The sequence below is a fragment of the Ursus maritimus genome, unplaced genomic scaffold (genome assembly GCF_017311325.1).
Source record: "Ursus maritimus isolate PB19 unplaced genomic scaffold, ASM1731132v1 scaffold_21, whole genome shotgun sequence".
Classification (NCBI taxonomy): domain Eukaryota; kingdom Metazoa; phylum Chordata; class Mammalia; order Carnivora; family Ursidae; genus Ursus; species Ursus maritimus.
Genome location: NW_024424564.1, coordinates 31,607,232 through 31,632,445, shown reverse-complemented (window position 1 = coordinate 31,632,445; position 25,214 = coordinate 31,607,232). Strand labels below are relative to the sequence as shown.

The following is a 25,214-nucleotide window of genomic DNA, read 5'->3' as shown; positions in this document are numbered from 1 at the left end:
TTAAGCTAGTTTCTTCTCTAACTTTGTGCCTAGTAAAGGGTCTGGCGTACCGCAGCAGGCTCTCGGTGAAAGGCCTTGGAGCCGGCTGGAGTCACAGCCCTGTGGCTCACTGGCTTTATGACTTCAGACAAGCCACTTGCTTTTTCCATCTGTAAAGTAGGAGTAATTATTCTAATCTCCTGTTCTTGAAAGGAAAACTAAATAATGTATGTGAAGCGTGTAGAAAATTATATGATGCTTAAGTCTTTAACTGGTAGCTTCTCTTTTTAAAATTAATTTGTACTGTTTTGCCAAGATCCTGTCCTCTCTCGGACCATTCTTCTTGAGGCCTGCTTTTGTCCTTTAAAAGAAATCATTGCCTTCTTGGACTTTGGAGGATAAAAGGACTCCTTTATTTTTGTGTTCACTTTCCATTATGATTTCCTAAGGGACAGAGAAATACACTTGTTACTATTGCTGCTGCAGTAGATGTATTATTTTTTTAAGTTTTTCATTTAATGCAGTACCAGACTGCACGCATCCTTACGCCATCACAGATAATGGAGTGGTATCTTAGAGGGAGCAGGCATGCGGATTCTCAGCGACAGTTATGATGGTGACCGCAGGGAAGATGTCACTTAGGGAGGAAGGGAATAGTACACCTGCGTATTCTGTATATTGTGGATCTTAATAATTGTCATTTGTTAATTGGTCACCTGTATTCTGTTTGGAGCAACAGAAAGCCATGCAACACATCAGTTTTTGAATACTTCATCTCTTGCACAAATCATGAGCCATTAACTGACTGTGGTCCAGTCTGTCTTGGAAGATAATCCTGGATAACCTCAGCTGCAGGTTCTCCTTGATCTCATAGCTAACAGCTGAGAGATTGTGAACATGCGGGACAACTGGCTGCCCCAGTTGGCTGTTTGTCTACCATTGATTGAGCAACAGAGACTAAGGTCCTATTGAGGAAGGAATGTGGGGTAGGACACAGGTGGCTTATTGGACATTGTGTCCCTTTGAGGCTGCAATATAGTGGGGTGCCATATGTTCTACAGATATTTAGATACTGAGCAGAATAAGCACTGTTAAAGGGGTAAATGCAAATTTTGTTGAGAGCAAAAAGGAAGCAGTCAGTTCTAGCTGAGCATTGGGGTGGGGGTAGCTTTGTGGAAGAGGCGGTATTTGAACTGGTCCTTGAAAGGTAAATTGGGGTGGAGGCCTGCAAGGCCACGCTAGGGGTGAGGAACACACTGAAATGGAAAAGTGCATGAGGCATTCAGGGGCTTATCGGAGTAATGGAATAAGATAAAGGCTAACAGCTTGGACTTTGGTACAAGTCCTGGTTATTTGATGCCTCCCCATTCCAAATCTATAAAGCACAGTTATTGACACCTACTTCGTGGAGCTGTGGGGATTAAATGAGGGTATATAAAACTCCAACCTAACTCTGGTGCCTTGTGCATAGATGTGCTCAAAATATCATTATGGACGAGTCTCCTGGAATATGGCTAAGATAGGGCCCTGATCAAGAGAGTTCTAAATTCTTTGCTAAGGATTTCACTCTTTAGGGGATTTTTTTTTTATTACCTTTTCCTTCCTTCCTTCCTTCCTTCCTTCCTTCCTTCCTTCCTTCCTTTTTTTTTTATTACCTTTTCCTTCCTTCCTTCCCTACTACCCTCCCTCCCTCCCTTCCTTCCTTCCTTCCTTGGGGCTTGACCACCCTCCCTCCCTCCCTTCCTTCCTTCCTTCCTTGGGGCTTGAACTCATGATTCCGAGATCAAGAGTCACATGCTCTACTGACTGAGCCAGTCAAGCACCCCTAGTCTAGGGAATTTTAAATGTTTTCATAAGGAACAGGACATGATCTGGTTTATCTTTTAAAAACGTAGTTTAGGGGCGCCTGGGTGGCACAGCGGTTAAGCGTCTGCCTTCGGCTCAGGGCGTGATCCCGGCGTTCTGGGATCGAGCCCCACATCAGGCTCTTCCGCTATGAGCCTGCTTCTTCCTCTCCCACTCCCCTTGCTTGTGTTCCCTCTCTCGCTGGCTGTCTCTATCTCTGTCGAATAAATAAATAAAATCTTTAAAAAAAAAAAAAACATAGTTTAATTTGGCCCAAGGCAATCAGAGTTTTTATATTGCTTGGCCTCATTTGAAGCCTAACATAGTTTAATTTGGCCCAAGGCGATCAGAGTTTTTATATTGCTTGGCCTCATTTGAAGCCTAACACAACTTCCATACAAAAAACAAATACTAGAATGTTGATTGAATGTGCTTTTCGTGGACATTAAAGTTTTTTTCCTTGAATATGATGCTATTTATGATTTTGGTAGAATGAAAGGGAGATTTTTATTTCTAATTGCCATTTGGTGATAATACTCCTGGCTTACGTTAGAAAAAAATAAAATTGCATAAAGGAAATAAGTTCCATATTGCAAAAGGGAAAGAAACTAATAAGGATCAGTTTTTTTCTACTTCAAAATTAAGTGTATTATTTCTAAGCCCTATCTGATGGCTAGCTGTGTTCTGATCTATTTATAACAAAATTCTATACTACAGATTATCCAGTACATAGGCAATTTTTTTTATAGTACCCCAAACAAATTAAACCCTGTCCTGCAGAGAATAACTTAATGATGAGGTTTAGGTTTGCTTTGGGGATGTACTTTGGGGTCCGAGTATCAAGTTCTATTTCCTGGCCCAGTCTTATTAAGCAACTTTTCGAAGGACACAAGCCAAGCTGTGACCTTTAGTGTGGCTTTCTGTGGGTGCCCTGGCAATGGGGGACAGAAGAGGTTGTGCCAGTTTTATGACCACATTCCCCCTTGTACATATGGGAGTGCGAGTAGAGCATTCACCTCCAAGCAGGATGACATACCTCGCATCTGTAGATTAAGGTCCACCTCCCTCTTTCTCCTAAGAGGTTATGATAAGGCACATGAGAAACAGAGTAGCAATAATATCCAAAAATTAAAAAAAAATTTTTTTTAAAGTAGGGTAAGGCTAATGTGACAGTTACTCATTTGGTTCTGAACTTCCTAGCACCCAAGGCACAAAGGGAAATAAGATGATTGTTCTCTGATAGACACCCCTATTGTGTTGACTATTATATTCACTTTATGTATTTATCTAAGAAGCTGTACGTTAGTAGACAAATTACTTTCCCTTGTAGGGACAATTACTTTTCCTGGGGAAGGTACCTCTAATGAACAGAATATGGATTGAAATGAAAGTCACTTGGGTTCGTAGCTGCTGTTTTTAAAACAGGCATTAGGCCAAGTGAGAGATTTGCAAGGATTCTCCCAGTGCTGAGAGTCTAACTTCTGTTGCAGGTCAGTCCCACTCATGTGAAGTTAGTCGTTGTCGTTGTCAGGTGTGTCTGAGAGGGAGCTAAGAAGTCCTCCAAGACCTCGTTTGGACAGGAGATGCTGAAAGACTGCAAGACAGTGCTGGCTTCAGGGTTATCGTTCAGAAACTTCAATTAAGCGCACGTTCTTCCCAAGAACCCCCACCCTCTGCCTCTTGGGGGTGAGGGAGGTAGTGAGTAAATGCCCTTCTTCCTGCTCACTGGCTAAGGGCTTGCAGACCCATTTTTTCCTCCTCCTTCAGAGCTGCCCCTCCTACCTCGGTTCCTGGGGGGTTCTCCTGGAGTGTTGTCTGGTATTTCCACCTCTCCCCCCCTCCCCCAGCCCTCAAGACGAGCGCTCAGTCCTCTTCCCGGACAGGTTTTAGGGACACATGGTGCCAGAAACTGGTGGTGAGTAACTCCCCTGGTGGCAGGGATTCCAGCCCGCCCCCCCGGAAGTGCTCAGTTCAGTGCCCTGGGGTTCTCACACCCCTCAGTTCTAAGTGAAGGAAGTAAAAGCCACAGTGATGTTTATTCTGCATTTAGTCCTAAAATTGGGGTTTCCTGCTTCCCCTTCTTTAGAACACACCATCCCACATCTCCCCACCAGAAGGAACTGGGAGCCCTTCCTTCTAGAAGGCTGTGTTCTTACTGCCCAGCCTGAGAGGTGAGGGGCAGGTGGTAGGGGCTTGCTTCCCTTTCCCAAACTTGCCTGTCTTTGAGGTACAGGTGATGCCCAGAGACTCCTTTCTCCTTGAAAGAGCCCCCTTTTGGTGTCGCTTCACATGCCTGTATGGTCCCTGCCCCAAGGGACCGTGGCTGTCCCTCACCTACAGTTGGTGTTTGGCGTATGTTTTCGATTTTCATTACCCTAGGCTTCCTCATCTGGCCTTTCCCCCCTTTCATTTAATTCTTCAGTGGGTTATACAGCATCCAGGAAGTCTTTACCGGGTCAGACTCATTTTGTAAGGGATGAGTTTGTATTAATCAAAAGTGTGACTTAGAAGCTATTTTGAAGACATCTACATTTTCTAGTGCATGTGACTCCAAGTAGGTTACCACGGCTGCCTGGTAGAGGCTTAATGAGAAGATAATTATTTCTAATTACAGTATCGAGTGTTTGTAAGTGCTTGAAGATGCTTGAAGAATTTGTTTTTGAGAGCCTTAAACACTTGGTCTAATCGCCTTTCGTCTGTTAATTTGCAGTGTCTGGATAAAGGATTGGGCCAGCAAAGGGTCGGGTACTCCAGCCCCTGTTCCTTATGATCCTTAATCCCAGAGTAATGAGGTGAATGTCACCTGCAGGCCAGAACTAGAACTTCTGATGCTGTTTCTTTTGTCAGTGATGCTAAGAGAGGAAGAGGCAGGGAACAATAAAACCTTCATGGTTAAACTAGTGACTCAGTTCCTGTCCTGAACATCGTGAACTTTGGAGAAGTTCAGTCCTTTTTCTGGGAAGATTTTTCTGACACACACACTTTAAAGAAGTTCACGGTGTACTCTTGTCAGACCCCAACTACAGAAGGAAGTATTCTTTGTCTAAACTAATTAGAACAAACATTTTATGAAGACACTTTACCAATAAAATATCCTTTTGGGCACTCTATGGAGAGCTGTAAGATCTTTCATTTCTAGCGGGTAGTGGGAGGGAAAGTGGCGTTCTTCTATACCAGAGGTACCGAATATTCTGCATAGGTGTCCACATGCGTGTGTTCGTTGTGTCATGATAAGGAAGCTTAGCACAGCTTACGTACTTCTCCAGTGCAGGTTAGCTCCTTTAGCAAGAAAACGAGGTCTTGGGTGCTAGGGTCTAGGGATTTGCTTGGCTTCCCAGGGTTCCATGTTTACTGAATGGCGTGATATTTTGCAAGCGCGTGTCCGATCACCACAGAGCAGCAGGAGGGAAGATGGCTTAGTGGTGTCCTTTGTATTACTAGCCGCAAAGTGATACGAAGCTCACGTTTTTTGGTAGAACATAAAAAAGGTATCCCCTAAAGGGCCGTGCTGGGCAGCACCTTGTTCTCTCTGCATGATCACCCAGCCTACGGAAGGGTGGTCTTCCCTTTTCTCCACGTAGATTCATGGCTTTTTTACTGAGCACCTTTCCCCATGTGCATCCAGAACTGAACCCCTCAGTTGTTAGGCCCTTAGACGGGCTTGCCTCTTCCCCGTGGGTCTCTTATCTCACTTCTCTGGTTTTTACCTTCTCTCATTCTGTCTTGTCTTAGTGACTGTAAATGCTTGCCCATGATTACAGCATGGACAAAGGAGAATGGGTGGACAGGCCGTTTCCAACCTGAGATTGGTGTGGTGGCAGCCAGCAGCCCCAGGGCTGTGGTGCGGGTAGGCAGTGGGTGATGATTTCAAGTTTAGCCTGCGGGAGGGCGAGTGTGCTGACAGAGCCGTCTAAACCAAATGCAGAGTGTTCGTGCAAGTCTGGGTGCCCGTGGAAGGGACACTGTGGAATGGGTTCTTACACAGTTGGTGGCTGAACTTAGGTCTTACAACGTCTTGCATGTTTCATGTATCAGAGTTAAGCCCCAACTAAGCTATTTATTATCTATGGAGGACCTCAAGAAACATATATATTCTTTTTTTTAAAATATTTAATTTGTTTATTGACAGAGACAGAGAGAGTGAGCACAAGTAGACAGAGGGGTAGACAGAGGGAGAAGCAGGCTCCCCACTGAGCAGGACCCTGGGGTCATGGCAGACGGTTAACCCACTGAGCCACCTAGGCGCCCCACATATATATTCTTTATAAGCCTTGCTTTTCTCATCAGATAGGGTTAGCGTGCAGAATATGTGAATACTAAAAAAAAATATGTAGCACAATGCGTGACTCATCACACAAGTAGTCATTGTTAGGGAGGCAGGCTCCGGAGACAGACCGCCTGGGTTTCAGTCTTCACTCTGTCATTTACTGGTCGTGTGCCCCGAGGCAACTTAACTTCTCTGGGCCTAGTTTTCTCATTTGTAAAATAGTAATAATAGTAGAACCCATCTCAGATTTTTTAATAAGTGAGATGCGACACATGTCTCTACCATGACATTTTTCCTCCTGGGCATGTGGTAGGATTTTACTTCCCTGTCCTGTACTTCCCTTGAGATTAGCTAAGCCCACTGCAGTGAGCAGGGGAAACCACAGGTGTCTCTTCTGGTGGAAGTCTTGAGGCCCCAGCGAGTGATTCAGCAAGTCCCCTGCCGTGGCCCCAGCAATATCACAGAAGGTTGTCCTAGAGGCTCCCTCACGGCCCGGCCCCCCAGCTGAGTACCATCTGTCTTGTTAGCATGAGCAAAAAATGAACCTTTTCTTTTTTTTCGTCTTTTTCTTTAAACCACTGAGATTTTGGCATTATTGCCACAGCAAAGCCTAGCACATTCTGAGTGGCAAGCCGCAGGAACAGCCTTGCCTCTGGACTTGAAGTTAGATTCTAGCCAAAATGAGTGAGAGTACAGAATGTCAGCTATGTTGGCTCGGACACCTGGCCACAAGGACTTGGGAGCGCCTTTGGATACTTGCAGCTCCTTTGTGGGCCTCTGAAAGCACCCTCGTGGGTGCTGGGAAATACTGTTGCCCGGGGAAATGACAGGAGTTTGAAGGACCTGACTCTTTCCTTGTACGACTGAGCTTGAGCAGCTTTCCTTGATGCCGAAGGTTCATTGTACCCGGCCTCGGCTGTTCTCCTTCCCTAATTCTGATCTCTCCGTGCCTCTGCATATTCGGGCCCCTCTGTGACCCCCAGAGCCTCAGCCTGTGCCCTCTAGGCATCCAGCCCAGTTCTTCGCTTTCCCTTTCCCAGTTCTCGTGGGTGGGGTTTTGGGTGGTGTGCCTCTGCCTGGGCTGTCCTTCCCTTTTGTTCATTTTCCTCTGGAGCTTTTAGGGGTTAAATGTGAAACGTCATGGAGAGAGCCCTCTCAGGAAGCCTGCACAGTGTGTCCGAGCAGCGCTGTCATTGATTGAGCAGGGCCTGGCTTCCCGGTGAGCAAGGTGAGCTCACTTACGCTGTGTTGGAAGCTTGGATTGTTGCAGAGATGACTCAGAGTCCGTTTTTGATGTTAGTCCAGGGCCTAGGCTTTTCTGTAGCCTTTGTTCCAGAACACTGAGGTGACAGGGGAAATGATTTTGCTGCCGGAAGGAAAACATTATTAGGAATGGCTTTTCACTAAGATGCTGGTGGTCTGCCTTTCACATAAACCAAGAATAACCAAGTAATTCCAAGAGTACTGAAAGGGGCTAGCAGTCATTTTTAAAAATAGCATCTATTCTGCCAAAATGGTAAAATTCCTGTTCATTAATTTTTTGAGTTGGAAAATACGGAAACGCAATAAAAAGAATGACTCCTCTTAACCCCACCGTGCAAAAGATAACCATTGTTTGGAGCTTGTTTTCCTTTCCATTTTTACATACAGGTACATCTTTAAATGAAATTGGAATGACAACAATAGCAAACCTTTTTTGAAACCATTCTCTGTGCCAGGAACTCTTTAAGTACTTTATGTGCATGATCTCATTTTTCCCTCACAACTCTTTGAAGAAGGGTTATCTCCACTTGACAGAAGAGGAAACTGAGCCACAGAAAGGCGAGGTCGTTTTTCCAAAGTCACACAGCTTGGAAGAGTGGCATCAAGACCGAAACCAAAAGTACTCTTCTCTCCAGAGCCCAGGGTCTTGACTATTTCATGATAATGTCTCACAGTAAAGATAGCTTGGATTAAATTTTATGGAATTTTGTGATGGTAGCTCTGAGTGGTCTGGCTTGATCTCTTTATAGATGAGGAAGTTGAAGCCTACAGAAGTGACTTGACTTAGCTAAGAACACAGAACCAATTGATGTCGGTGCCCAAACTGGAACATGCGTCTCCTAATCCACACGGTTCGCGTGCACATTCACTCCGGGTCAGCTGGGAACCTTTGTCCTCCCTGGGTCTCATCCTGAAACGGCTGTGGTGCGCAGGTGCCCGCAGGGCCGGCTCCAGATTGAGTGGAGGACGGAGGACGCCCACAGCTTTCTCCCCAGCGCATAGACGACATTTCACTTTGAGTTTCGGGAATGTAGGGACATCTAGTAGTGATGTGTACAGCTGGCTCTTAATTACCCTGCAGAGCTAGGGCTATAAAAGGCTATAAAAAGGTGCGGCCCAACAATAGTTTCAACCTTCTACCCTCATCAAACATTTTTAACTGAGATTTGCTGACAAGCAGTACGATTGATTGATTTGAGCTTTGAATGCTGTTGCTCTCCCCAACCTGGACTCTCGAGGACATGCCAAGCATTGTTATAAGTTTAAAGTGAGCCAAAAGTCAGGCGGCTCTCTGCGCAAACATTCCTGAGTTTCGAGGCTGTCCTGGCCCAGCCGTCTCTAAGGGACGAGGCCATTGCACTGTGATGCCAGAGCTGGATGGCCCACTGCGGTGGGGTTGAGCATTAAAGGAGGAACAGGTGGTGACTTACGGCTGCGTTGGGAAGGTAAGGTGTAAAAACCTGTGCATCTTCCAGCATGGTGGACTTCTCAGTACCAAGCAGGTTTGGGTGGTTTTTCTTAAAATAACTTAATCTGATCTTTGAGCTCCAGAGGGTAAAAACAAGGTCTTAGGAGTCTCACAGACAAAGTGCAGCAAAAAAGGCAAGAAGAGTGAGTGATAATTAGTCAAAACTAAGGCGTGCTCTTAGGGGTGAGGCTCGTGGTTACCCCTGGAGATGGGGGTGATGTACTTAAGATTGAAAGGGGCATGGCGAGCTTCTGTTTTGTTTTATTGGGTTGTTTTTTGGTTTGTTTGATTTTTAGAGAGGGAGGGAGGGCGAGGGGCTGAGGGAGAAGGAGAGAGAGAAACTTAAGCAGGCTCCATGCCCAGCACAGAGCCTGACTCGGCTGTAACCCTGAGATCACAACCTGAGCTGAAATCAAGAGTTGGAGGCTTGACTGACTGAGCCACCCAGGTGCCCCTTTGTTTTTGTTTGTTTGTTTGTTTGTTTTCCTGGGTCCTGGTTATACAGTATATCCAGTTTGTGAAAGTTCATTGAGTTTTATTCTTATTAAATGTGCTCCTTTCTGTGTGTAAATTAGACTTCAGTTAAAGTTTAAAAGTCCTTATTTGTATTTGTGTTATCTTGTTGCACACTGATCCTCAGAAAAATCTCCATTTAGTTGAACCAGTTTGAAATTATATAGAAGTTATTACCCAGCTATTGAGAAAACAGCTCTGCCTGAAATTATCAGGTCCATATGGGCAGAAGGTCCAAGGTCATTTTGTTGATTCTATTAAAATGTATCTTAAGTGATTTCAGTGACTCTCCTAGAATAAAGAATGATGTCATTTGAGTTCAACAAACATTGACAGCCTCCTGTGAATAGGGACGGAGTTAACACTACAGACTGGGTATAAGTGTGACACGTCTGTCCCCTGAAAGAGCCTGTACCCCATGGGGGATAAAATCCATGGATGAGGGATACAAGGACACGTCAGGTGGTGCCGCAGAAGCAACAGGGAGGATCACAGAAAGAACAGGCAGCTTGCTGGTGGACTAGGAACGGCTTCATGGCGTAAGTGGGATTTTAAGTGGATCTTCAAGAATATGTGAGATTTTGATAATCAGAAGGGGATGAGCGCTAGGCATCCTTCATATGAGAAAATCCCTAGAAAATTCACATATGTTCCGGGAACTTTGGGTTGTATGGTTCACTTAAGATCAATGGCATCCATTAGGTGCAAGGTGAAGCCTGAAAGGTAGGGTAGACCTTATAGTGGCTGGGTTGTATTATTAATTTGGGAGGCTTTGGGGAACCAAAGGAAGTTTCTGAGAAGTAGAATAGCATAATCAGTGAACATCTCCAATGAAATCACATTGTTGCCTCATAATTGTACAGTTACCACAGATTACCCAGTCTGCCCTGAATAAACATTTTCTAGATTTAGTGCATTCTGTGTTACTGTAATTTGAACCCATTCCTGTTTGGGTTCATTAGTGAGCCATAGGTACATAGTTTCCTTGAGCTCCCTGTGGTCTTCTCTCTAGGACTTCTTTATTCCCTACACCCATCCTTCTATCTTGACCAGGTGACATCACAATATTTTTATCCTTCTTTCTAGTCTTACAATGATTTGGTATTTATTCCCTTCCAGCCTTTCCCATGTGATCCTCTTCTGCCAGATAAAAACACCCAGTGTTTCTTATTCAGAGCAAAATTGTGTGTTGGAAGAGAGGGGCCAGGAAATAATGTTAACAAACTTTTGTGAGTTGTGTAGCAGGACTGACTCACCAACCTGGGATTGTGTCCCACTATGCCATTGGGCTCCTTTCTCTGGGGAAAAGCACTGGGTAGGGTTTCTCGTGGGACAAAGTGATAATACTTCATTGTTGGAAACGAATGCATTCGAGTCTGGGTCACTTGGGCGGGGGTGGAGGGGTGGGGAAGTGTGTTAATATCTTATTAGTATTTTGCTATTTCTGCCTATTCTCCTCTAAAACACAAGATAACTTGTGCCGAACATTGTCTACCATTTGGTCTCCATTGAGACTCTGTGTCAAGACATTTTAATCAAAGGGTAGTTAACTTGATAAGTAAGTTGCATTTGTTGAGATGTTACAAAACTTTGTTTAGAGATTGCAATCAGACCCTGCAAAGGCTTGTCTTTAGTCCTCTGGGGACACCTTGGTTGGGTGTCTTGATGTAGAAAGAGAACCCAGTTAGGGTGACATAGGTTCAGGTCCTGCCTCATGCTGTCACAGTTTGTACATTCATGGGTTTAACATAGTCTTTACCAGGCATGGTAGTGAGGATTGAACAAGGTGACACATACAAATATCCGTAGTACCTGGCACCCAGACTCCCTTTGCCTTTCCTGTTTAGAGCACAGACTAGTCACCCTCCTCTTCACGGTGCTCAGTGATACCTCCCACTTCTTCCCCAGGTGGCCCTTGAGGGAGAAAGCCTTTTCACTTGGTATTACCACTTGTTCTTGTTTTCTAAATCACTTAGGTCGTGATTTGGGGTTGTTTCCACATCTAAATACAGTTGTATTAGTAAGATTAATCTTATCCTATCACATCTGTTTAATGATTCCATTAAGAAAATAATTTCTTGTGTGGATGAATGTACCTGCTGGAACTTTTTCTCCTTCTTCTGTTACATGATTGGGTTCTGAATTGGATGCATTTCCCACAGTGCTGAAATTCAAGTGAATGGGGCGTGGCAGACACCCCAGTTACCTGGGCATTTTGGGAAAGTGGGTAACCTTTTGCGATTATGCATTTTCTACCCTGGCAACTGGCAGTTGTCATCTAATCAGACAAAACACTGGACACCCTGGGAGACCAGCATCTCGCAGTTAGTTAGTGTACATGGATGCAGGATGGAGTTGGACTGTCCTCTGTTCAACTGGAGAGCATAGTTTTTATCTTAAGAATACTTGTAGTTTAAAGATTTATTTATTTGAGAGAGAGAGAGCGTGTGTGTCTACAAGTGGGGAAAGGGAGAGAGAAACTCAAGCAGACTCCCTGCTCATCATGGAGCCTGGCACGGGGCTCAATCTCACCACCCTGAGATCATGACCCGAGCTGAAACCGAGTCTGACATTCAACCGACTGAACCACTCAGGTGCCCCTGAATACTTGCAGTTTAAAAATCTGGGACCTGAGATATGTCTGTTGTGTGTACACAGATTCTGTCACAAAAACTATGCCTTAGACTTCAGATCTTAAAGTGCTTCTTCCCTGTGTCGTGCAGGTAGAACGTCATGACATGAATACCTTAAGCCTGCCCCTGAACATTCGCCGAGGGGGGTCGGACACCAACCTCAACTTTGATGTACCAGATGGCATCCTGGACTTCCACAAGGTCAAACTCAGTGCAGACAGCCTGAAACAAAAAATTCTGAAGGTGACAGAGCAGATAAAAATTGAGCAGACGTCACGCGATGGGAACGTTGCAGAGTATCTGAAACTGGTCAGCAGCGCGGACAAGCAGCAGGCCGGCCGCATCAAACAGGTCTTCGAGAAGAAGAATCAGAAATCTGCTCATTCCATCGCCCAGCTCCAGAAGAAGTTAGAACAGTATCATAGAAAGCTCAGGGAGATCGAACAGAACGGAGCCTCCAGAAGCTCGAAGGACATTTCCAAAGACAACCTCCACGCTCTGAGAGATGCCTCCGCCAAGTCTCGAACTGCTCCCCACAGCACGGAGTGCAGTAAATCAGGCATGCCAGGCGTGTCCCTCACTCCGCCCGTGTTCGTCTTCAACAAGTCCAGAGAGTTCGCCAACCTGATCCGGAATAAGTTCGGCAGTGCCGACAACATCGCGCACTTGAAAAATTCCTTAGAGGAGTTTCGGCCTGAGGGGAGTCCCCGGGCCTACGGGGGCAGCGCGACCATCGTGAACAAACCCAAGTATGGCAGCGACGACGAGTGTTCCAGCGGCACATCGGGCTCCGCCGACAGTAACGGGAACCAGTCCTTCGGGGCCAGTGGAGCCAGTGCGCTGGACAGCCAGGGCAAGCTCACCGTGATCCTGGAGGAACTGAGGGAGATCAAGGACACCCAGGCTCAGCTGGCCGAGGACATCGAAGCGCTCAAAGTGCAGTTCAAGAGAGAATACGGTTTTATTTCCCAGACGCTGCAGGAGGAAAGATACAGGTATTCAGCTTCTTGCACTTCTTTTCAGAAGCATGACTTACTGCCGTGAGACTGCCTTCTCGAAAGTGATAGGCTGCTGGTTGTTTTCAAAGGAAATCTTAAGAGTAGAGTACAAATTCAAATATTGTGAATTATATTAGCTAACTTTAAAAGGTGTTTTGTAGGCTGGCTTTTATGTGCTTATAACTTACTAATAAAAATACTAATAAAATGATTTTTCCACCATTTTCCCAGTAAAAAGATTCCCCAAAGTGGTTTTTTGTTTTTTGTTGTTTTTTGTTTTTTGTTTTTTTTTTTTAAAGATTTTATCTCTTCTTTAAGTAATCTCTAACCAACATGGGCTTGAACCCACAACTCCAAAATCAGGAGTCACACACTCCACCAACTGAGCCAGCCAGGCGCCCCCAAAAGTTTGTTTTTTGGTCAAAATGAACATGTTAACTTGTAAAAATGTAGATAAAAAATTCAATGCCCATTACATATTTTAAGATTAAACTGTGAGTTTTATAATACACATTTTATATCTCCTACATGGTTTTAAATGGATTAATTTAGAAATGTGGCTTTTTTCAGCTCTTACGTTTTATGAAACAGTTTCTTAAAATTCTCAGCATACATCTTTGACTTTGATTTCTTTGTCACATAACTATTTTTGAGTCACAGGTTTTCCAGAGAATATTGACTTAATTCCATCTGAATAGTTTGGGATGCAGCACTCTTTGGATCCAGATTTTATTCCAAGTCACAAATAGCATTTACATAAAAGGAGGACCGTTTTTGTTCTTGTTTGTCATATGTTTGTGATCTGCAAGAGTTAGCCACTGTGGTGCTCGCTGTAAGAGATCTTTACAAGGCTTTTACACCAACATTGGATACCTATGAAGTCCTGTCTGAGAAGAATCATTAAATCTGCATTAAATTTTTTTTTGATCTTTTTTTCTTGAGAAATAATTGACATATAATCTCTCAGTCTCTCTTCCTCCCTCCCTCTTGTTCTCTCTCTCCTTTTAATGATTCTATCAGGTGACCTCTCTAAGCATCTAACACTGATACTGATAGAAGTCATCTCAGACTAATGCTTTCCCCAAATAGTGATTCCTGTTTTCAAATAAACATTATAAATTTTCGAGTATAAGACAAATCCCTCTTTTAGGGAAATGGGAGGTGGGAATGGAATCTTTGTTCTTCTTTTAAGATTTGGACTTTGGGAAAGCCATTTATAATTTGCAGTGAGCTTTAATTTTTTATCAGCACGTAAGTTCCAAGAACTGAAACACATTTTCAGAGTTAGGGGATGCATTGGGAAATGGTGCAGTTGGCTCTAGTGTCAAGTTGGTTCTTTCCTTGTGGGCTCTCTGGCGTGTGAGAGCCGTGCCTGTGAACCAGCAGGCTCTGTGCAAGCAGGAGAGGGGGAGCCCTGGGGTGCCGGCAGGTCTCTGTCTTGAGCAGGACCCCAGACAGCCTTGTCTCTTGACCAGCCCTGGTGAACGCATCAGGTCTGTTCTGTCATCAGCTGTAACTGGTGAAGGTGCTCGTCTGATGTGGGGGAAACGCCAAATTTGGTGTGTATGTCACCTCAGGAGTGAGGACAGAAAAGTTAAGATGGCAGAGACCAGTCCTTTCTAGTGCTGGAATTCAGTGCTTTTCAAAGGCTTGTTCCCCACAGCTAGTTGTATTCTTTTGGAAACATAGTCTTCCAGGGAATGAGAATAAGGAGACCCTCAAAGTGTCACACTCAGAATCACCTCCTCTCTTTGCAAAGGTACGAGCGCCTGGAAGACCAGCTCCATGACCTGACAGACCTGCATCAGCACGAGACAGCCAACCTGAAGCAGGAGCTGGCCAGCATCGAGGAGAAGGTGGCCTACCAGGCCTATGAGCGCTCACGGGACATCCAGGTACTGTTCCTCTCATCTACACACTCACGCAGGCTCGTCCCAGCCTCGAATCCATTTAGCAAACTGTAAATGCATTATCCCTAAGCCCTAAAGGATTTCTGGCATGTGGAGCAAAATGTTTTCGCCGCGTAAACATCCTCCACCTTATTAGCCCCATTAGCTCGTGTTACAGATGTCACTGAGTAAAGAGGCTATTCTCTGTGTACCTTTTTGGGTCAACGAGTATTTATTATCTACCCAAGCTCATCGCCTATAACCTCTCCTCGTCCCCACCCCCACCACCAAAATTGCTAAAACTTTCTAAACATGACGCAGACCTTGCCTTCAAGAAGCTTACTGAGTGGGGAGGGGGTGTCAAGATTAGGTCAGCTGCCAAACAGCTCAAGGAAACATGAGCAGGGGCCAAGTGACATGGCGCAGACAGTGAAAGCCACAGGATTCAGTCACACAGTGGGGCAGTCGGTCATTCCGTGGTCAAATCTTGCATTTCAGTCTCAGGTCTGGCATTTGCCAGTTGTCTAACCCTGAGCAAGCCTTGGATCTGTTTGCTCCTATGCAGAATGATAGCTTTAATAGCTGTAAGAATTTCAAGGACTTGAGTGCATACATGTGCCGTAAACTAGCAAAACACTGTACGTGCCTTTTTGCTCCCCATCTACTCCTTACAACAACGCTTTAAGGTAGTTCTCACTGTTTTCCGCATTCCTCATATGTGGAGACAAAGGCAGAGAGGTTAAGTGACTTGAATCAAGGTCTCGCAAACAGTCCTTGAGTAACGAATGTGAAAGAATGTCCAGAGAGGGTGGGACTTGCAGGGATGGTAGGATCTGGGTGGATGGAAGGAAGGGCTTGCTGCGTCAGTATAAACAAAGGTGCGTTTCAGTATCAGTGTGATGGTAGCATTGTGGTGAAACAGCCCTAGGCTTCTGGAATGCTTTTTTTGCCCTACTACCAGAGGGTCTCTTTCTTTTCTCCCAGTCTTACTGAGATATAATCACTTTGCATTAAAGTGTACAGCATAATGATTTGATATATATATAAAATAGTGCACAGTGATCACCACAGTCTAGTCATAGTTAAGTCATATTTTTCTTGTGTTGAGAACTTCTAAGGTCTACTCTCTTGGCAGCTGTCAAATATGTAAGACAGAATGGTTAACTGTAGTCACCACGCTGCACATTACATCCTCAGGACTTACTTATCTTATAACTAGAAGTTGGTACCTTTGACCACTTTTCACCCTTTTCCCCTACCCCCCCGCCCCGCAACCACCAATCTGTTGTTTCTGTGAGTTTGGTTTTGTTGGAGTCCACATATAGGTGAGATCACAGAGCCTGTTTGTCTTCCTCTGCTGACTCCTCGCACTCAGCACCCTGCCCTCAAGGTCCATCCGTGTTGTTGCAGATGACAGGATTGCCTTCTTTCTCGGGGCCACATAATACTTCGTTGTGTATGCGGTTACCTCATTTCCTGTATTCATCTGTTGATGGACTCCTGTGTTGTTTCCGTGTCTTTGTTGTCAGTAATGCTGCAGTGAACTTGGGGGTGGGGGTATCTCTTCTAGGAACTGATTTCATTTCCTTCGGCTGTATACTCAGAAGTGGAATTGCTGAATCACATAACAGCTCTATTTTTTATTTTTTAAGGAACTTCCATACTGTTTTCCATAGTGACCGCAGCAATTTACATTCCCATTGATCTTCTTTTTTTAAAACAGCAAAAAAGTATATTCTCCAAGTAGTGCTCAGCTCCATTTTTACAACTTGCCTTTGTAGGCAGTGGTTATTTTCTCCAGCCCCACTCTGTGAGGGAGAAAACTGAAACATAAAGGGAGATTTTTTCCCCCGCATTGTGTGAGCTGGAGTCTCAGCTGCCCACGTTCTGTTCCACTCTGTGCCGTGGGCTGTGAGTCTGTGCCAATCCCAGGCATCTACTCGGACAGTTCTGGGAGCTGGTGCGTCCGGCAGAGCTGGGAGGACACGTTGGCCTCTGAGGAGCGTGGTGGAGGAGACACTTGGGGGATCTTTGCCCCTGGTCTGGGTTAGGAGATGCTCCTTCACCACTGACTGGTTTAGAGAATTTGACCCATTTAAACGTTAAGTGTTGCAAGGTGAACAGTGCAGGTTTATTAGAACTTTCTGGTTTTAGAATGTATCTGGGATGCCACTGGATTATATCTAAACATGTGGTTTTCTTATTTAGGGGATAGTTTGAGTTAATGTTGTTCTTCCATTTTTAAGGGAACCTAGTTTAGGGATGAATGGGTGTGATAAAGGGAGGGACGTCGAGAGGGAGCTTCACAATGTAGAAGAGTTCATTTGAACATTTTTCTGGTTTCATCTCTAACTCAGAAGTGCAAGGAGGACATCTCTGTGAGCGACTGGAGAGTTGGCTTTGTTAAGAGAGAGAGAATCCTGGCTCCACCGCTTACTGTGTGACCCTGGACAAGCTGGCTGTCTGTGCCTCAGTTTCCTCATCTGTAAAATGGAAATAGCAATGAGCTTCACCTCAGAAGGTGGCCAGGAGGATTAGATGGGATAATACACAGAAAGTCCTTAAATCTTGGCCTGATGCATAATAGGCAGTCAGAAAATAATTATTATACTGGTGAGAAGCCATGTTCCTCGGGGCCCTTAGTCGAGCCTGCTCAACTTCGTTAGTTCTTGGTTGGTTCGTTCTCACAGGCAGGGCGCTGCTGTGCCCGAGCTGGTGCGGGTGAGGGTGGCTGTCGCCCACGGGGACGCCAGGGTTTTACCGTTTTAAGAAATTGAGTTTTATTTTTCATCACCCTTGAATTCCCAATTAAAAAAGGCTTAAGGATAATTTGGTCTGTCCTCAGTCCTCATCCTTGGTAAGTTAAATATACTGGATCCGAGGAAGTACTAAAGATTGTGGGGCCAAATATCTCTTGGTGGGGGCTGTAACTAAAATTATTTGCAATTGACTAAATTTTCTTGGATTTTTTTGGGAGGGGGGATAAAAAATTGATAGCAGTTCTAAGGCGATTCAATTCTTGGATCAGTCTATTTGTATACGTAATTCATGTACCCAGCTGAAGATAAATGAATTTGCCAAAATGTTGGTCTTTTGTCTTGTTGTCACCTTATCCATGCCGTGTCTAAAACGGAGGACACGTTGGGCTCAAACAGTTGAAAAGAATGCATGGTTTCCGGGGCACGTGCCTGCTGTCGTAGGTGATGATCCGAAGAAGTTTTACCTTCTCTCTTGCTGACCCGTGGAATGGAAGTTGCTATAGTGACAGGGAACCCTGAACTTTGGCGCACAGGGTATATTCAGCAGAAGAAAAGCGAGTCAGTGTCACAGCTGTTATGGTTGTTTAAAGCCTGACAAGACGGCTGTGTTGTAATTGAGCAAACAGATATCGGAAAATGAGTCAGCCGGGGGGGGGGGAGGGCTAGAGAGCTCAGAGGGGCTCATTGTACTGCCTCTAGTTCAGTCCTTTTCTCCCAAGAGACATAGGGTTCTTCTCTCCCGAGCTTCACCCCGTCCTTCCTGGCGCACAGCCTGCACCTGGCATATTATGGCCGCCCTGTGCTGGGGCAGCCGCAGGAAGGCCTGGTCCCCGTCCTCCCACAGCTGTGGACTGTCGGCTGGGGAGGGGTTGGGGGAGACTTCACCGGCTCTGATGGGGCTGGGAGGGCTTTCCGCAGGACCTGGCAGTGGAGGAGGTGGGACCTGAAAGGGGAAGGGAGATCCACCAGTGAAGAGGGCGGGAGTGGGGAGGCAGACACTTCAGGCACAGTACAAAGGCCCCGGACAGGATTCTTTTCCGAGCTTGAAAAAGCCTGTCTGGCCAGAGCATGGTGAGCGGGCAGGGGGCTGGCATTACATGAGGCAGGAGAGAGTGGGGTGGAGACTGAGGGGAGAGAAACAGACCCCTGAAGATAGATCCTGGCTGTTACATCGATGGGGCTGGGTGACAGATGAGAGGGGTGTCTGGTAGGAGGAACTGGGTGGGTCAAGTGCTATTTTCTGAGGGAGGGAACACCAGATGGAGGGGAACAGCACTGATGGCAGGTACAGGAGAAGGTGCAGGACATGAAGCCATATTTGCACATGCTGCATTTGAGGTGCTTTTAAGAAGCTCAGATGCAGAGCGGCGCCTGGGTGGCTCAGTTGGTTAAGTGTCTGCCTTTGGGTCAGTTCATGATCCCAGGGTCAAGCCCTGTGTCAGGCTTCCTGCTCAGCAGGGAGTCTGCTCCTCCCCCTGCTCATGCTCTCTCTCATTCACTCTCTCAAATAAATACATAAAATCTTTAAAAAAACAAACAAACAAACCAACCTCAAATGGAGATATCAAGGAGGCATGTGGATACGTGAGTCGCTCTCACAAGAGACGCCTGGGCCAGAGAGATACTTGGAGTCAGCTGTGCCTTCGTAACTGAAGTGTTAGAAAGAGCAAGATCTAGGGAGAACGTGTAGCCTTGGACGGTGTCCTGAGTGACAGCATGCAAAGAGCAGATGAAAGCCGAGTTGCCCACCGTCAGTCCGTTCCCCAACCCTTCTCCCTTCATCCTCCAGAGCCTGTAAATGGCTGCACACACAGAACGAGCAGTGGAAATACGGTCTAATAATTGGAGATACCACCTACTCTGTGGCCGGAGGTCGTCCACTGTCCCAAAATGGAACCCCACCACTCCTCTCGTTTGTCCCTCATGATACCAACAGATGCCAATATTTTACGTACTTTATTTCAAATACAAATAGACTCAAAATACTTACCTGTAATCCCCCGTTTATGGTGTTTCATGGTTGTGTACACATGCTCATTCTGTCAAGAATAACAGAATAAATGAGCCTTGAGATTGTCATTTTACCTCTTTGTTGTCATCGTCATCATCATCGTCCTCATCATCACTGTCAGCTTGGCTGTTTGCTGCTGTCTTGGCATCGAGCCCCCTGGCTGGGGGCTTCCACGCATGTCTAAGCACGTGCTCACATGTTGCCCGTGATCTCAGCAGCGTTTGACCCTCGCTATCCCTCTTGCCCGTAGGAAGCCTTGGAGTCCTGCCAGACGCGCATCTCCAAGCTGGAGCTCCACCAGCAGGAGCAGCAGGCTCTGCAGACAGACACCGTGAACGCCAAGGTCCTCCTGGGGAAGTGCATAAACGTGATCCTGGCCTTCATGACTGTCATCCTCGTGTGCGTGTCTACCATCGCCAAGTTTGTCTCGCCTATGATGAAGAGCCGTTTCCACATCCTTGGCACCTTCTTCGCCGTGACTCTTCTCGCAATATTTTGTAAAAACTGGGACCATATCGTGTGTGCCATAGAAAGGATCATAATACCCAGATGAAGCCACTGGTTCCTGTCTTCAAGTTCTTTCACGTTTCTGTGTTAAAGAAAACTCTGTGCATACTACCAAATTTTAAAACGAACAGTTGTGCTGACTAGAGCCGACCAGGCCTGGGCTGTGCGTTGTAAATATCTCCAGTCCTCCTCACGCCGTAGCAGCTGCCAGCTCAGCCCCTGTACTTGGTGAATGTGAATCCGTTGCACAGCTCGCCCCACGCTGCTCACTGCCTTAATCAGACCAGATTTTCTGCCCACCTGACTAGCCCAGCATGGTAAACCTCGGGTTATTGAGCGTTTGGCGTAATTAATGACCCACAGGAAACGGGGTGTTAAGTCTCTGTCTCTCTTCCTTAAGTTTCTATCAAAATTGAGCTTCACAGTTGCTGGGGGTGGCGTTTTCCCTGAGTCCCGTAACCAGCAAGGATGTGGCAGGACTTAGGGAAGGGACAAAGTGCAGACGTTGGCCCGGTGAACACTGGTGTAAATCCTCTGTAATCCATTCCGCGGGTCCACGCGGGTCCCCTGCGTTCCCTTATCCACAGTGGTCCATCGTGCGTGACTCGCCATCACGTGGAAATCTTACAGCACACCTGTTTATCCGTAGACGTCTAACATAGATGTTCTCTTGCACTTTAAATGGTAAGACACGAAGATCTGTGAGTGGGGCTTTCGCCTTCTTGCACCCAAGGAGCCGCACCCCCGATTCTATCTTAGGTAGCTCTCGAATGCCTCACCTTCAGGCACGTGGCAGTGCTTCCAAATCCCACATCAGACCGAGGTTGAACATGAGTGCGGGCTCCCGGAAGCACCGCTCTGGAGGTTTGCATCCCAGCAGCTCTTCACTGGGGTAACCCCCCTGGGAGGACGTGTTCACTTTACCTGCCGGCCTGGGGAGGGCTGGGAAAGCTTCCTGCACACGTGAAAACAAGCGATACTCATGTTGTGGGGCTGGGTGGTTGTTTTCCTTTAAGAAGGACAACAGAATTGTATTGTGTGAGGTGAAAGTGCGCTGAGGTAGGGCCTGGAAGCAGGAGGAAGCAGGGCATGGGGTCTAAGGGGGTGGCAGTCGGATCAGCGGAGGTTCATCTGGGTGAAGACGGAGAACGTCCTCCAAGGACCCATCAGGCCAGCTGCAGTCCGATAAATCAGATCCAGGGTCTGCACCAAGGCTGTCCGTCATCTCTTAGGATGTCACTGAAGTGCCACGGGAAGGGAGTGGCCACGCTTCTTCCCCTGAGGTGAAAGCCTTCAAAAGTCAACATCTTTCGCCTGTCTGGGCGATGCTGCTCGCTACTTTCAGCCCAAATGATACTTCCCTTTAAGTCTTTGTCTCTCAGATGCTACTTCCCTTTAAATCATTTTCTCTCTGTATCTAACGAAGACAAGATAGAAGATTTTAATGGAAACTGCTGTTCATTCCCTCCTCCCACCATCCGTTCTGTTATCTGAAGGCGTAAAGATGTATGTTAGTGTACATTTTCTTCCAGAAAACATCGAATCGCCTGGATTTAAATTAAGTGCAATATTTTGCGAACAGCTGCTCTTAGGGAAACCTCCTGAAAAAATGTGACAGTGTGCCATGGTTTGAGAGAATGGAATAGTCGAGCATTTGGTACAAGTCCAGTGTGTGTGAGACTCAGACAACTCAAGCTTTCTTCTTCTTCTTCTTTTTTTAACTTTACAGTTCAGTGGTTTTAGTAAATTCACAAACTTATGCAACTGTGCCCACTATCTAATTCCAGACTCGAGCTTTTTAAAACCGTAAGCATCATTTCGTGACATCTTTGGCTGTACATATTTTGGACGCAGGCAAGAAGGAGCTACCAGCCCCACCCCCCTCTCATGGCTGTGTCCCCTTCCACTGTCAGACTCTCCCTTGTTCTGCCAAGTTGGCTGTAAATACACTGTGATCCATCACATCCAGAGGACAGAAAAGAGTTGCAGATCCAGGGAAGAGAGAGAGAAAGAATGGTGTGCTTCCTTTTGCTTCCATATTTTAATGGCCAGCATTCCCCTTTACCTGTGGGCATCAGTCTGCATTTGGCTGAGGGCTGGGTATAACTTCCCTTGGATCAAGGTGGAGTGTGGTGGGCGCCTCTCAGTGTCTGTGAATCTTTCTGAGGCACTTTGGATATGCCAGGGGTTGCCGTGGACGTAGCTGCTGCTGTTAGTTTAGAGAGAGTGAGCTGTCTAGCCCTTGAGGTTAAGAGCTGCATCACAGGCCACTGTGCTCCACTCAGCGTTGGCTTCGACGCTTCCCAGACCTGCAGGGCACTGTGTCTCCTCCCCACTGAGAGAAGTAAGGAAGAAAATGGAAAGCAGCACACTCCACCCCCTCCGGTCCGGAGCTGTTAACAGAAGCTGCTAGAAACTGGCTCTGTTCTGAAATATTCGAGGGTCTAAATCATCCCTCCTGACCATGACTTCTTTGCACAGAATTTGTATTTCCAGTGATTCTCTTTAGATGTCAGATAACCATATTTTCACTTGGATATGCTCAGCCTACCTGGCATATTTATTTTAGAGTCTTGTTGAAAGTTCATGAAGCTTTTTAATAAGCGGATATACTCCAAGGAGACCTTTACTCTCTGCAGTTTACTGTTCTCTTCTTAAGGAATAAACCCTCCTATTGTGTGTTTCCTTTCCTGCATAAGGGTATTAAATAAAGTATTATAAATTATTCAGTTAAAAATTGTGGTCCAGCTAGGACATATCCTGGAATTAGTTATTTACATTTAAGTCAACTAATCCTTTTTCCCCATCTTTCATTGGTAGGAAACATCTTGTACATACCTAAAGATGACGTCATTCGTGAGATGGGCAGGCACCTGCTCCCTTAGCGATCTGGACGTTGCCTTTTAGCACAGGATTTTTTTGTGACACATGATCACCAAGATAATGCTGGTTTGCTGGCGACAAAACAAAAATCCAAAAATACTCTTCTGTGGGCTTTAAATTGGTTATTCCAGCTTACATTTTGAGTATGATGAAGCCAGAACAAAACATCTTACCCCCTCCCGCTCCCCTCCAAATTCAAACTGCAGTGAAGCAGTAAGTACAAGTACTCCACTGCTGGTTTTGTACGGAGAATAGGATCAGTCCCAAGTTTCTAGCAGGCACCATTAGTGGTTTTGCTTCTGTGACCATGATGAACTATTGATAAACTGAGATTTCCTGAAATTCCCTCCCCTTCTCCCATAATGCAGTTATCCCTTTCCGTTAATTAGCATCCATGGGACCTCAGCCCTTCTGCTTTTCACTCTTGTTTTCATTGAAATATTGCCCTGCTAGCTGTGTTGATTGCCCTGCCATTTCTCCAGCGTATCAGGTTTAATTATGGGATCGATAACGGTGACGGGAATTGGATTCCCTCAGGCACCTAATTATTTTTGTCCTTTTGGGTTGGATTTTAAATACCAAATTGTTTTGCATCAAAGAGGAACATCTTTGTGTTGAATCTAAGTATAGTTGTATCAGTTTGGAAAAGGATTTCAATATGCTTATTAATATGAACACGTGTGATCAAACAACCTATTTTGCATATTTCTGTAATTTTGAGGAGTGAGCCAGGGGGTAGAGTGAAATGGCATTATTTAAAATACAGAGCTTTATCTGGAGGAGAGGTATTTCAAAAAGTTTAGTCCATATGCTAAGGAAGAAGTTGGTCTAAAGAGATAAATCACTGAAAAGAGTGATATTGGCCTATTTACATCAAAAGTAGTTAAGAAGCTAAAAGTTACAGTTAACACGAGTTTGGTAATCTAGAAGCTATAAAGCAGAACTAACCTATAATTTTCTAAAGTCAGTGCAATTCTCTGTTTATAAGAAGCTGGAAAGTAATGTACCTTGATTGTTTTAGGAATAATTTATGTCTTGCAATTTTAATTTATTTAAAACGTGTCTCCTGTCTTGTCCTAAGAGAAATGTTTCAACAAAACGTGCTCTGTGTTTAAGATATGTTTAGGCAGTAGTTAGCAGTTCTGAAAATGGAAACTAGAAATGTTTATTGTGAGGTCTTTTGCAGAATTTCCGTTTTGTGAGATACTATGTAGTTCCATGTCAGCCTATAATTGTAAATTCTCTGTAGATTGTCACCCTCTTCAAAGCAGGTGCCATTATTTTTTTAAATAAACATTTGATGTTAGCTTTGATGTTGAATAAAGAGTTAGATTTCTTAAATTTTCATATTTGTCAGAGCATATCTCAGCGTGTGTGTGTGTGTGTGCACGTAAAATCAATTTTTTAATGAATTTTATTTTTTACAACAGTTTTAGGTTCACAGCAGACTTGATCAGAAGGTACAGAGATTTCCAGGGCACCTGGGTGGCTCAGTTGGCTAAGCATCCTACTCTAGATTTCTGCTCAGGTCATGATCTCAGGGTCGTGAGATCAAGCCCTGCGTTCGGCTCTGTGCTCAGCAGGGAGTCTGCTTGAGATTCTCTCTCTTTCCCTCTGTCTCTCCCCTCGCCTCTGAAATAAATAAATCGTTTTAAAAAAAGATATAGAAGGTACAGAGATTTCCCATTACCCCATCCCTACACCTGCATAACCTCCCTACTATCAACATTACCCACCCCCCCCGGCCGAGGGTACATTTGTTAAAGTGCTGACTACCACCTACACTGACACATCATTATCACTCAAAGTCCATGGTTTATACAAGGGTTCACTCTTGTACATTCTATGGGATTGGACAAATGTATAATGGCATGTGTCCACCATGCCATTAGTATCACACACAATAGTTTCACTGCCCTAAAATTCTGTGTTCCACCTGTTCATCCCCGCCCCCCCCGCCCCCACCAGTGTCTTCACAGCGCCTGGAATGCTAGGAAATGTGTCGGTGTCATGGAAATGGGGAGTGTAGAAGGATGCTGAGGACAAGGCAGATGTCGTCATGAGCTGGAGTGGGAAGGAGTGAAGGCAATGCTCAGACAGGTGTGACTCAGCAGGTGGTAGAGGGGCGATCAGACCCATGAGCTGGAGTGGGAAGGAGTGAAGGCAATGCTCGGACAGGTGTGACTCAGCAGGTGGTAG

At 45.5% G+C, this 25,214-nt stretch overlaps 1 protein-coding gene across 3 annotated transcripts; it reads left to right on the top strand.

Moving 5' to 3' along the window:
- Window positions 1–8,719: 8,719 nt before the first annotated feature.
- Window positions 8,720–24,360, top strand: TMCC3 (transmembrane and coiled-coil domain family 3). 3 transcript variants are annotated; one of them, XM_008687693.2, is made up of 4 exons: window positions 8,720–8,799; window positions 12,059–12,963; window positions 14,726–14,861; window positions 19,876–24,360. In XM_008687693.2, exons 2-4 carry the CDS (start codon window positions 12,074–12,076, stop codon window positions 20,176–20,178), a joined length of 1,329 nt encoding a protein of 442 aa, XP_008685915.1. In that variant the 5' UTR covers window positions 8,720–8,799; window positions 12,059–12,073; the 3' UTR covers window positions 20,179–24,360. The 3 variants fall into 3 exon arrangements, with proteins under 3 accessions (XP_008685915.1, XP_040493259.1, XP_040493258.1); XM_040637325.1 differs by lacking the exon at window positions 19,876–24,360 and having other exon boundaries at window positions 14,726–15,066; XM_040637324.1 differs by lacking the exon at window positions 8,720–8,799 and having other exon boundaries at window positions 11,876–12,963.
- The last annotated feature ends 854 nt before the right edge of the window (window positions 24,361–25,214 follow it).